The sequence below is a fragment of the Coptis chinensis genome, chromosome 6 (assembly GCF_015680905.1).
Source record: "Coptis chinensis isolate HL-2020 chromosome 6, ASM1568090v1, whole genome shotgun sequence".
NCBI lineage: Eukaryota > Viridiplantae > Streptophyta > Magnoliopsida > Ranunculales > Ranunculaceae > Coptis > Coptis chinensis.
In genome coordinates this window covers 76288973-76302014 of record NC_141461.1, presented here as the reverse complement: position 1 = coordinate 76302014, position 13042 = coordinate 76288973, and the positions used below count along the sequence as shown (strand labels likewise).

The following is a 13042-nucleotide window of genomic DNA, read 5'->3' as shown; positions in this document are numbered from 1 at the left end:
CAACAGTGCCTATGATAGCGACCATTGTTCCAAAGAAGTATTTGATATTCATTTTGCCAATGCAAAAAGGGTAGTGAGAGAGAGAGAGAGCATCAGTTGAATATCAAAATAAGATAGAAATTGGTAGTATTACCATGTATAACACCTGAATAAGCGGAGAGATTTCCTGATTACATCCAAAGGAGCAAAAGATCTAAACGTAAGAAATAAGTCGATTCGCAGAGTTCCAAGTCGGTTCTTTAAATTCGTATACCACAAACCTGAAAATTCACAAGGAAGCCGAGTGGTGAAAGACTTCAAGCCAACAACTACTGACAAAGCAAGCCAAGCAGATGCAATAGTAGTGTTTCAATCTCATCTTTATTAGTGATTTTTTTATGTGATTTGAGATGGAAACAATGGACAGCATTCAGTTATGCAACATGATTGTACTTTAATAACAGGAAGCAAAAAAGTTGAATTAAGAAAGTACACCATGTCTCCAAAGCATTGAGTTTTTATAACTGCAGTATGGGAGTTCAATACATAGGCCTGAGAGAGAAATTTTGCAGCTATCTCACCGCTTGTTAGCTAGTATCACGAGAGGTGCCCCCTAATAGATCCCGGTGCAAGTATTTTTTCTGCACAAACCATTCATATATGAAACACAATATTCATCCAAACTTAACTCGCACAAAGAATATAACGGACACCATAAGGCTAAAACAGCAAAGAAAAAAATCGGGCAGAGAACATCACTAACCCAATGCAGATTTGAATCTTGAAGCCGAGACGGACAAAGCAAAGATCGATCACATAAATTACAGCATGTGCCTCATCATAATATTTTTCCCAAATTGTGCGCAGACCAACCTTTCAATGCAAATTTATGCATCACAATGACAGAAGTTCGTGACCTACAAACTTGCAGGAGGAGCTTATGTCGCTTACCTGGCCACCTAAATCCCAAAACACAAGCTTTGTTTTTGATGCTTCTACACGACCAATGTTAAGGCCAACTGTGGGGACTATTCGATCAAGGGGAAGACCCTCCAAGTTTGAATACAATGCCTTCAATTTCTCTAACAATGTCTGAAACAACATATCATGATGAGTAAACGTGAACATTCTAGAAAACATGACGCACCACTTGAGCAACTCATATTGAAAAGGAATCTACTACAAAGACAGAATTAAAAGAGAAAAGTACAACATACACTTCCGCTTAAAATCAGGTCACACATATACGTAGAGAGATACATAACTATCACATTCTGATGCAAAACTGGTGTAGCTTTACTGCCGGAAAATATGTCATTACAACGTAACTATTAGATGAGAAAATTTTACATAACTGAAGCAAATCAAGTCTAAGCATGAAATATCACATTTCACAATTGAGAAAAGGCTCTTTAATGTCAATGAAGAACTGTGCGATCAACACCAATCGACAATCTAGACATAAAGATGTGGATTGCTGAGTTTGGGAGTCCGGTTTTGCCCCTCCTTTTCTCGGCAAGGTCATAGCTTGGGTGAAGCCGTTCATCACTATCAAACCAAGAGGAATCAAGTACATCCACTGCAACAAAAGAGGGAACAAAAGGAGGGGAAAGGAAAATGAGGTTTAGAACTAAATAAACTGAAAATTCAAAAGAAACTGCCTAAATAAATTTTAAAAAATCTCCAAACCATTCAAAAGAACCGAGTTGGCAATTTTGAATGGTTGCTAACAATAGCACGAACTAGTAGATCCTTGGCGTCCTCGTGTTTCTTTTTCAACATGTTACATATCTGCAAGAATAAAATGTGGGATACGTAGAGATTGAGAGAGAAATGATTAGTATATTTATAGTAATTTAAGTTTTAATTTATGACTAATAAATATATGCGTATAATTCATATAGTCATATAGTGCGTGCATTTGGTTTTCAACCTGAATTTACACGAAACTCCTTTGTGAGTGTGTTATAACTTAAGGGTATAAATAGAAATAAAAGTCGAAATGACGAAATAGTCTTTTTTAAAGGCGTTAAATATGAATATTTTAATATCTAATCAAGGATATTTAGTAGTAGATAAAATATTGGTATAATTTAAAAGGTCAGGTTAATTATAGTGTACTTTACTATTAGAGATATGAGGACTTTATTTCTCCATTCATTGCCACCTACATTAAAGTTGCACGCAAAATGACCCAAATACCCCTGACTTCATAATGAAGAACCCGACCAAAATCACCATTTGGGTCGTACGAGGGAATAATACAAGTTATTACAAGCTAGGACATATAAAAACATCCAGTCAACTAATCATTCTCGTACGTGTTCCTCCTCAAAAAAGTTGTTCATCATCTCTCCTAGTAAAGGTAATCTTTTCCACTTGAAGATTATGAACTTGTTACTTCAATAATATCTAGATTTATGGTGGTGTTATTAAAGTAGAACATACTAATAAGTTCCTCATACCTTTCTTTTTCTCAAGTTTAGTCCAAAATAAGCTACTTTACTTTCTTATTACTCCTTTGTTGTTTAAACTTCGATAGTATCTGATGAACATTATTGATTATGTGTTTGCGTGTTTGTGAAAATCAACTTAAAGATACTACATTTCGTCTAAAGGAACAAACTTTTATATACACCCTCCGCACAAACATGAAGACTCAGATTCCTGGGTTGGCCTGTTTGATTTAGTAAAAGCTCTGGATGTTTTTGTATCTGGGTCTGAACCTTGTTTATTTGTTATAGCGAATGAATTAATACTAGTTGTTTAATTGTTTTCCGTTTTCCAGAAAATATTCTAGTAACTTTAAACTTTTTGGCTTTGCCATAGCTTGTTAAGTGCTTCTGTAATCTGTGTCTTCAAGTATGCCATTTGTTTACAGAATTTGGCATTAATAATGCCATAATAAGTGGTTTGAAATGCTTATTGCAGGTTTCAAGTGTTACTTGCCTCGTTGTTGCTAATTATACTAGTGAGAGGAGAAACTGCAATGGTACCAGTGAACTTTCATTCGGCCAGCGTAGATTTTCAGGCGTGGGATGATGCCTGGTATACAGTTAACTTGGCTTTACAGGGAGAGGTTCTAACTGTGAAGTTCATTGGCTTCTCTGATGCATATGATGAAAAGTACAAAGCTACCGATTTCAAAACTCCCAAGGATTTGGAAGGTTTCATCGAGAAGTTTCGGCCCACTTCTCTGCAGTTACAAGATTATGAATGCAACAAGGCCATCGAAGGAAGTATTGTTTGTGCTTCTTATGTCTTTAATGATGGTAATGAAGTAAAATTCTATGACGCAGTTGTTGCTGAAGTTAGCTTGGAGGACCACAAATTTGAAAATGGAGAAGAGTTGTGCAATTGCAAGTTTGAGCTTTACTGGCTTTTGGGGCCAAATGCAGGGACGAAGACAAAGGGTGTTGCTGCTGACATTTGCCTGATCCGACCTGGTAATCCACTAACAGATCCAACCTTGTCCCTTTTTACCGAGATATCTAGAGAGAAACATGAGATGGCTTCACAATGCTCTGTTCGTATCCCCAAAGAAGTTGGTTTGACCTGTGATAATTCGACCAGTCATAATAGGACCCCTGACTCTTCTGGTGATACCAAGAAACAGTTAATTCTTTTTGAATCTCGTTCTCGCTCCACAATGGGAACTAATAGCTTCAAGCATTGTACACCTAGGACATTCAAAGGACGGCGAACTGATCGTGTGAAGTGGACTGTACCGGATGAAGATTTACAAGGAAATCATGTGTCTATGAAGGATCTGACAGAACAATTGAGTTCACATTGTATGCTGATTGAGAACTTGGAGAAGGACTTATCTCCTTCTGCTGTTGTGGATTTTCTAAAGAAACGTGCGTCTCTTACTTGCCAAGCAGTAGTATTGCCAAGTTTGTCGTCAGAATCATATGCTAGGGGTATCCTTGTTGTAGGTTGCCAAGAGGAGTTCCAGAAGTTATCTGAGTTTTTAGATAATCCAGCTCATATAATTTTGTCCTCAAGGGGAAGACCTTGGGTGATAACTGAGAAGAAGTTGAGGCGTGGATCAAATATTGGGAACTTGAACATGTCTGACAGTAGTCCATGTGATACAAGTCTTGCAATTGGCCACGAAATAACAATTGCTAAGAGTGGATCTGAAGAATTTAAGAGAGGGAAGCAGTTGAGGGAGTTGTATCTGGAATTTGCTGATCATCAACGAAGTCTCCACCAACAATTTGCATTGGAAGAAAGTAAGTTGTTGCTCTAGTCCTATGCACCTGAAAGCAGCTGTAAATGTCATCACTAATGTTCGAATATTGTTACTGAATTGAATTAGGCGATTATCAACAAAACTGATTTTAGGAAACTTAGGGTTGCAAATAGGATTTGTAGAAGGGTGAACTAGTGTTACCCCCCACTAGATGAGCCAATTAGGATTTCCCCCCCACTAGATGGGAAATTAGGGTCTCCCCCCTAAATACACACTAAAAAAAAGTCAAGTTGGGTTGACCGATTTTGGTTAACCCTTTGTAAAATGCTGGAAACACATTGAGTCGAAATGTCTGTACTTAAATAGTTCTTTGGTGAAGTGTAAAAACTTCTTTTTGCTTAGGAAGCATAGACTTGAAAAGGTGTTATTTCTGGATAGTATGATATACAGCAGTGTTTGATTTCTATTTGTTCTTCTTCTTCATTTGCGTCTTCTGTGTGATCATTTTATACCTTAGTTATGTCTGTTACTTAAAGTATCTTATAGAGTTATTATAATGATTATTGCATGCAGTGGGGGTGTAATACTAGTCCTTCTATCTATTGCAAGCTATGGGGCTCATCTAGTGGGGGTGTAATACTAGTCCTTCTATCTATTTCGACCATTAATTTTATACCTTTCTTCCTAATTTATTTGGTTATTAGTTTATTTTTGCGTTGGAGTATAACTCTTTGCAGGTAAAACTAAGCTATAATACATATATATGTTAACAAATCAATAAATCAATTAGTTAGAAATAAAAAGAAAATCAATTTTTCCTGAGATTCTCTTTACAAAACCCGGCCGTTTTGAACTTCTCTTTCACACATAGTTCCCTCCAACTTCTTTCTCTCTCTCCGTTCCTCTTCTCAATTAGTGGTTTATAACCAAAGCTTTCTTTCTAGCAACAGAGGAGCAACTCGAGGAATGCAATTCTTTGTAGGCAACTCTCTGTTTTGTTATTTAATAATGAGTAAACAACTCTTTAATTTGAAACAAAGAAAAAACTGAAATATACAATGACGAGTTGAATTCTGAGGTAACAGGCGATGTAATCAGGACTCTGTCTGGATTTGGTTCTTTACTCATCTCAATTTTCCTACGACAGCATCTGGATAGTGGAGTTAAGGACATCTTGTGGAAATGTATGTTGTGCTGCCTGTATAGAGTAGGCCGCGCGCAATGAGAATGAATAGAGGTCAGTAATGGCCACAAGTAAAAAAGGAAGTGCCAGAGAGGGTATTGGGATCTCCTCGTGTTGTTTGTATGGTGTCAGAGGGTATGAATATATAAGGACATCTATGACCATTATATTGAAAGGTTAGAAGTTGATAGTGATGCACGACAAAATGACACATAACACATTTCTTTTGTAATACAATATGAGCTAATTCTTGCTTTCCTTCTCTGTTTAACTCATGAAAAATAGTACAAAAATTAACAGTACTAGGGAATATCCCACTATCCAACATTTCATTAACAAGCCGCAGGGCTTCTTCAGACCTGCCTATCTCACAGAGCCAAGTGATGAACATTGAATAAGTTCTAAACTCAGGATATGGTCCTTCCAGTTTAATTCGGAGAAAGACGCTCCTAGCATTGGAAACTATTCCGGGGTTCATATATATCCACAGATCAGGGCAGAATAAGTAACAATGGTTGGCTCACAACCTTCTGTTCTCATTTTCTAGAAAATGTCCAAAGCTTTCTCAATCTGTTTGTCCTTAACATAATGAACCATTAAGAATGTATGTACATGGATTGTGTGATTAACACTGCCCTGCTTCATTTCATCCACTTTTGTCAAGGCCCGCCTCCACTTTCCTGGCTCTAAAGTGGGAGAGAGAGTGTCGTATTTTTTGGGTGAAAATATTGAGAAATCTTTATTTCCATGTATATCTTGTATTAATTTTGTTTTAGAGAAAAAAAAAAAAAAAAAAAAAAAAAAAAAAAAAAAAAAAAAAGGAAATTAATGATATGGTTGTTTGCTGGACACGTGGGCCACTAAGGGTGCTGGTAGATTTTACCAGCAAAAGTGTTGGTGAACAAATTCGGACTCTATTTTCTGTATTACTTAAGTTTACACATTATTTGTTGTTTCGGCACCAAGTTATTAGGACGTACTGTAATTTGAATGGAGAAACTGTGTTCTAATATCAAATTATCAACTAGAGAGAAACTGCAATTTATGCAATGACGAATACGGAATAATTCGAACTTTAATTCAACTCTCAAGATAGTAAACTAATAGGTTAAAACAAAATTCTAGTAATAACTGATTTTCCGTCCTACCTAAACACTCCAGTTTTATGATTTTCTTAATGGAATTTGCATCCCCTACCAAAATGATGCTTGTGCACTGTTGTTGTCTTTTTGTATTTATGGCGAGCTCTGCTGCTAAAGCACACTCTACTTGTGTTGTTGAAAAGATATATCTGGGAAGCACCTGAAATGGTATGTCATGTTATCATAAACTGCGTCAAAGTTGACCTTTACCATCCTCGGCAGATCGCGTGGTGCCTTCCTCTCCTCCTGTAACGAATTAGGTTGGTCTTGGTGTAGGAGAATAAGATCATTGTAACCATCTGACAGTCCAATACTGCAGTCCATTCTATTTAACTATACTTTGCACAGCATCTATGCTATTTACGAAAAATCATGACAACAGCTGATGATAGTATCTCCTTGTTCAAGCAACCTCAGCCTTTAGCTATGGATGATTCGTTGGTTATGCGAAGACATGTGGTCAAGGGGAAGAAACACAGTATAGGGGAGTGCTCCTTTGTTTCTAGGAGTCCTGATAAGGGCCTCAGTGGGTATGAGAAAGCTAAACTGGTTGGTGATGAGTCTGAAAGCAGTGGGGGTCTGATGTCTCCTCCAGGGTTCGCGGTAGCTGTCCCACAACAGCTGCCTCATCAACCATGATACAAGCCTAGAACTGCCGGGAATTAGTTCCTCCACGGCAGTTCAAAATCTAAAGGACTTAGTAGGTAAGTTTGACCCTGAGATTGTCTGTTTGTCTGAAACTAAGGTTGGCTGTGATAGGATCAAGAAGATCAGTAGGATGGTTAAGTATAGTGGTAGCTTCAGTGTTCCAGCTTTGGGTCGCAGTAGGGGGCTTGCTGTGCTCTGGAAAGAAGGTGTGGACCTGGAAATCTTGGGAGCTTCTCGTAACCAAGTGACAGGTAAACTTAGAAATTACCATTGTAATAATACCTGGTTTTTCTCCTTTGTGTATGGTGAACCGGTTGCCAGTAATAGGCATAAAGTTTGGACTGAGCTCAGGGAAGTAGCCAATATGATCCCTGGACCTTGGTGTCTTTTTGGGGATTTTAATGCGATTACTTCCCTTGATGAAAAGATAGGAGGTAATAGTGTTTTAAATAGAAGCATGTCTGAGTTTAATGAACTCATTACCGACCTGGGTCTGTTTGACCTAGGTTTCAATGGTCCCAAATTTATATGGAGTAATAATAGAAAACCTCATGACCATATTATAGAGAGGCTTGACAGAGCCTTGGCCTCGGAGGACTGGATTCTCCAGTTTCCTAATATGAAAGTCACTAATGTTGTTAATGCCACCTCTGATCATTTATGTATCATGATTAATCTTACTGCTACTGCTGATATTAATATGACACATGAAAAACCTTTTAGATTCTATAACATGTGGTTATCTGATTCGTCTTGTATGTCTGTGATTGATACTGCTTGGAACTCTGTTACCCATGGTTTGCCTGATGTTGAGGTCATCCTTAAACATAAGATAACCCAGCAACACCTCACTATTTGGAATAAAAAGGTGTTTGGTAATATTTTTACTAATATTAATAAAGTGAATAAGGATTTGGATGATGTCTTGAAGAAACCTTTCTCCTTAACCAATTATGAAAGAGCTAAGGTCTTAAAATCTGAGTTGCTTGATTGGTTGGCTAAGGAGGAGAGCTTCTGGAAACAGAAATCCACCAATCATTGGCTGAAAGATGGAGGGAGGAATACTAAATTCTTCCACCTCTCAACCATCTATAGAAGAAGGAAGAATAAAGTAGAGAGGCTCAATAAGGAAGGGGGTGGCTGGAGTGAGGGAAGAGTTGAAGTGGGAAACCATATCAACTCTTACTTCAAAACTCTGTTCAACTCTGATCACCCTCAAGTAAATGAGAATATCCTTAGTCTCTTTCATCCTTGTATCTCTGAAAGAGAGAATGATATTCTCATTGCTGTTCCTACCTATGAGGATGTTTGGAGAGTGGTTAGAAAGATGGGGAGCTTAAAAGCTCCTGGTCCATGGTTTCCAAGGTTGCTTTTATCAAAACACTTGGGATATTGTTGGCAAGAGCATTGTTGCCTTTGTTAGGGACTTCTTCATCAATGGGGTTTTAAACCCTACCTTTAATGAAACTTACATTGCTCTCATCCCCAAGACTAGTAACCCTGAGACTGTGACAAATTTTAGGCCTATCAGTCTGTGCAACTTTTGCTACAAGGTGATCTCCAAGATCTTAGCCAATAGGCTGAAGTGTCACTTGAATAAGATTGTTTCCCCTTTCCAAGGGGCTTTTATTAAAGGGAGAAATATAGGGGATAACACAGGGCTGGCCTGTGAGATGTTTCATCATATGAAACATATGAAAGATAAAAGTCATGGGTGGATAGCCTTAAAATTGGATATGTCTAAAGCATATGATAGGGTGGAATGGTCCTTGGTAGATAACATTTTTGAAAGACTGGGTTTTACTTATACTTGGAGGAATCTGATCCAGCAGTGCTTATCCACAGTGTCTTTCCAAGTGTTGCTGAATGGCAGCCCTCTAAATAAGATTACTCCAGAGAGGGGCCTCAGACAAGGAGACCCCCTATCCCCTTATCTTTTTATCATCATGTCTGAAGTCCTCTCTAGGATGATTGCTAGAGCTGAGGCTGAAAAGCATATACATGGGATCAAGATTAGAAGAGCCTTGGTAGATAACATTATCTCATCTCCTTTATGCTGATGATCTTATCCTGTTCACCAGAGGCAATCTTGAGGAGGGGGGGCACCTAAAAAGGATTCTTCAAGAATATTGTGCTGCTTCAGGACAACTCATAAATTTTGATAAGTCCAGCATAGTTTTGCAGTAGAAATATCAAGTTTAGAAATAAACTCAAGCTGAAAAAGTTCTGGAAGATGAGATTATTTGACCCCAAAGAGAAATATTTGGGTATTCCTATCATGCTTTCACAAAAGAAGGCAGAGGACTTTGATTATTTAGTTGATAAAATACATAATAAGATTAAAGGGTGGAAAGCTAAGGTGCTATCCCAGGCTGGAAGAGTTACCATGATCCAGTCTGTGATACAAGCCACCCCCCTATATGCCATGGCTACATATATGCTACCTATGTCTACCTGCAACAAGATTGACAAAGCTTGCAGAGACTTCTTTTGGCATGGGACTGGGGAATCAAAAAGTATCCACACCATAGGGTGGGATAACTTATGTAAACCCAAATATGTTGGAGGATTGGGGTTCAGAAAGATGAGGGAAATGAATCTAGCTATGCTAGCAAAACTTCCCTGGAAAGCAGCTATGGATATTAACTCTGTATGGACTAAAACCCTAGCAAGCATCTATGGAAAAAATTGGATTGGAGATGTTTGGAAGCCCCCTAAGTATGCCTCTTTCTTTTGGAAAGACATACATAGAACTTTCAATCTCATTAGTGGGGGGGCTGATCTGGGGGATCCATAATGGAAACTCCACTTCTATATTGGATGACCCTTGGGTTGTTAGTAATGGAAATCCTAAGACTCTGAGAGAGCTAGGAGTGGAGGACTCCAGACTAGATGATCTAAAAGTGGATGAGCTGTTCAAACAGGATAGGACTGGGTGGGATGAGGCTAAACTCACAGCCTTTTTCCCCCCTATCCTTGCTAACAGAATAAAAGAGGTGGTGATCAGACCTTTGGGACTGGGAAAGGACAAGATGGTCTGGGGTATAGAGAAGTCTGGTAAGTTCACTGTGAAAACTGCCTACAAGTATCTTACCAAAGATAAGAATGTAGGGCAGAGTTCCAGTTTCAATACTCAGGCTGTTAAGCTTCTCTGGAAATCTAGATTGCCAGCCAATATCCAGTTATTCCTTTGGAAGGTTTATGTGGAGGATTTACCAATGGGGGATAGGCTGGCATCTAGGAAAATGTTGGGGGATTTCTCCTGCCCTCTCTGTTCAAACCTTTTGGAAGATGATGCCCATCTGTTCTTTGAATGTGATTGGTCAAGGGCCATGTGGTTCTCATCAAGCCTGGGCCTGAGAATGGAGGCTCATGGAAAGAATTTGGTCAGAGATTGGGTTTCTAAGTTCCTAAGATGGAGCAACAGCAGCAGGCAGCATGAATCCCAAGCTGGGGTACAAGCATGCTATCTTATTTACAACATCTGGAAAGCCAGAAATGAAGCCAAGTTCGAGCATAGACAACCGAATAGAGAAAGGATAATCAGAAGGAGTGTGATGGAGGCAGAACAATGCTATGCTAGCTTAGCTGCATGCCACCTTGAGCATAGATCTTCTACTGCTCATGACCTTGATTCTAAACTTGATTTTGACACTATTTTTTCCATTATACCAAATGAGTGTATTAATATTAGGTTTGATGCTTCTTTTCAGGTAGCAACAGGAAGGGCAGTAGCTGGGGCAATTGCTTGGGACAATGAAGGGAAGATAGTGGGGGCTGGCACTATGAGGTACCAAGCCAGATCAGCAGAGGAAGCTGAGATGGTGGCAGCTGAGGTAGCTGTAGGATTGGCATTAACATCAGGATGGATTGAGCTTTTGGTAGAGGGAGACTGTTCAGAAAGCATCAAGGCTCTTAATAGGCAAGATTGTTCTTGGTAGTATGAGAGCTTGAGAGATCATGTGACTAGATTAAGCTCTCCCTTAACTTTTTGTAAATTTAAGTGGTTAAGTAGGAAAGACAATGGAGAGGCACACTTGTTGGCAAAATGGGCACCCCAGCAGCAGCAAGTGTGTCAACTTCCACAGTGCCTCTTGACTCATAATATTTTGCCGGTTTTGGTTTAAGTTTGAATGATATATATATAAGGTATTATCGAAAAAAAAAAAATCATGACAAAAAAGGTTTACATATAGCACAAAAACGCAAACCCAAGTATATGTTAGGGGGATACTTAGACCTACAAAACTTTATTTAGCCTTTCTTTTCAATAGCTTAATCTAATTGCATCTCTTCTCCTACAAAATTCTTTTCTTGCAAAATCTTCAGGCCAAAAAAAAAAAAAAAAAAAAAACACTACCAAAAGAGCATATCCTAACCATCTCCCACAATTCCTCCCCCACCCACTTCAACTTAATTAATAAATTGTTTTAAATTATAGCTTACGACGGAATAGTGATCTTTACTTTATTTGGGTTGTGTATACAATGGCGGAGCTAGGAAATTGAGTGAGGGTGAGCCAACCCCCACAACCAAGCATATAAAAAATAAAGGGAGGGTTTTTAGACTTGCCCCCCACTTTCAAAGATGAATAAGACTTGCCCCCAAACTCAGACTCCGTCATCTCTTTGTGAAACGTCCAAACTACCCTTTCGCTAGTAAAATTACCTAAATAGCTCCTTGACTTCACAAGACCGAAGTTTATTTTGAAAATTAAAAGGACACATGTAAACATCCTGTTCACTTCGATCAACAGTCCAGATTACATCTAAATTACGATCCCTAAAATTCCTCTCTCTCATTTTTAAGGTAGGAAAAGGTGACGTGACTCTTGCTTTCATTGTTTGTGTTGAGTCATGGTGTTAGAGTGTGGATTCATGTTGTTTTAGTGTTAGTCTTCATAGCAAGTGTTGTTTGTTGTCATTTTCAACTGTCAATCTGTTGCGACTTGAAGAGGAGAAGTAAGGACGAATTTTTACTGCAATTTGTAGGTAATTATATTACTTTTAAAAATTGTTTTAAACATTTTTGGTGGAATATGTTGATTTGGTACCTGGGAAATCGAGAAAGATAACAATTTTATGCATGCAGTTTAAATTTGTATATAATTTTGACAATTTCAATTCAAAGATATAATTTTGGTTTTTTTATGAATGGAAGTGGGGTTTGTATGTTTAAAGTTTGTTAAAGTTTAAAGTTTTTTAAAGTTGTAGGGTTTTAAAGTTGGAGAGGTTAAGGGGGGCAGAGAGAGAGAGCACATTTCTAAATTTATGTTTGTATTACAGAAATGGGTGATAGGAAAAATTTGAAGATACATTATGCTGGGTCGTTTTCAAAAAGAAGAAATGGAGAGGAATTGTCACATTTGCATTACATATCAAAATATCCAGTTAAGGAAATGCTTGATGTTGATAGTGATGAGTTGAATATGATAGAACTTTTCTACAGATGTTAGTCTACCTAGTCACATATCAAAGTTGGATTATATGAACATGAAGTTGTTTTATCTTGTTAGTGGTAAGCAAATGTATGTAAACAGTGATAGTGGTCTTTTAGGAATGTTTGATTTGTTAGTTGTTGATGATGAAGGATATTGTCATGTATTTGTGGAGAATGATATGGGTGAAAGTGATGTTCCACCATCTCAAAGAATATGATGAAACAATGTGTACGCTAATGGATTTTAAAAAATTGATTAAGAAGAGGGCTTTGAATGCAAATGACAAGGGAGATTCCATGCAAAGGAAGAAGAAGAGTTTTAATGACAAGGGATTTGGTAGTAAGCAAAATAAGAATAGTGGTAAGGACAAGGGAGAAGCAAAGGGAAAGAAGATAAGTACAACACATATGAATGGTAAAGGCGTACTAGTTGATGAGGAAGATAGCTTCTGG

The 13042-nt window shown here is 38.1% G+C and overlaps 1 protein-coding gene across 2 annotated transcripts; it reads left to right on the top strand.

Moving 5' to 3' along the window:
- The first annotated feature begins 2211 nt into the window (after window positions 1-2211).
- LOC147494523 (uncharacterized) lies at window positions 2212-11272 on the top strand. Of its 2 annotated transcripts, none has more exons than XM_086568961.1 (3): window positions 2212-2344; window positions 2911-4217; window positions 10864-11272. In XM_086568961.1, exons 2-3 carry the CDS (start codon window positions 2969-2971, stop codon window positions 10908-10910), a joined length of 1296 nt encoding a protein of 431 aa, XP_086425087.1. In that variant the 5' UTR covers window positions 2212-2344; window positions 2911-2968; the 3' UTR covers window positions 10911-11272. The 2 variants fall into 2 exon arrangements, with proteins under 2 accessions (XP_086425087.1, XP_086425086.1); XM_086568960.1 differs by lacking the exon at window positions 10864-11272 and adding an exon at window positions 5263-5554.
- The last annotated feature ends 1770 nt before the right edge of the window (window positions 11273-13042 follow it).

Coding starts and splice junctions, on each gene's coding strand:
- LOC147494523 (XM_086568960.1), top strand. CDS start 2,969: ATGGTACCAGTGAACTTTCATTCGGCCAGCGTAGATTTTCAGGCGTGG. Junction 4,218..5,262: donor ACAATTTGCATTGGAAGAAA/GTAAGTTGTTGC, acceptor CTGAGGTAACAG/GCGATGTAATCAGGACTCTG.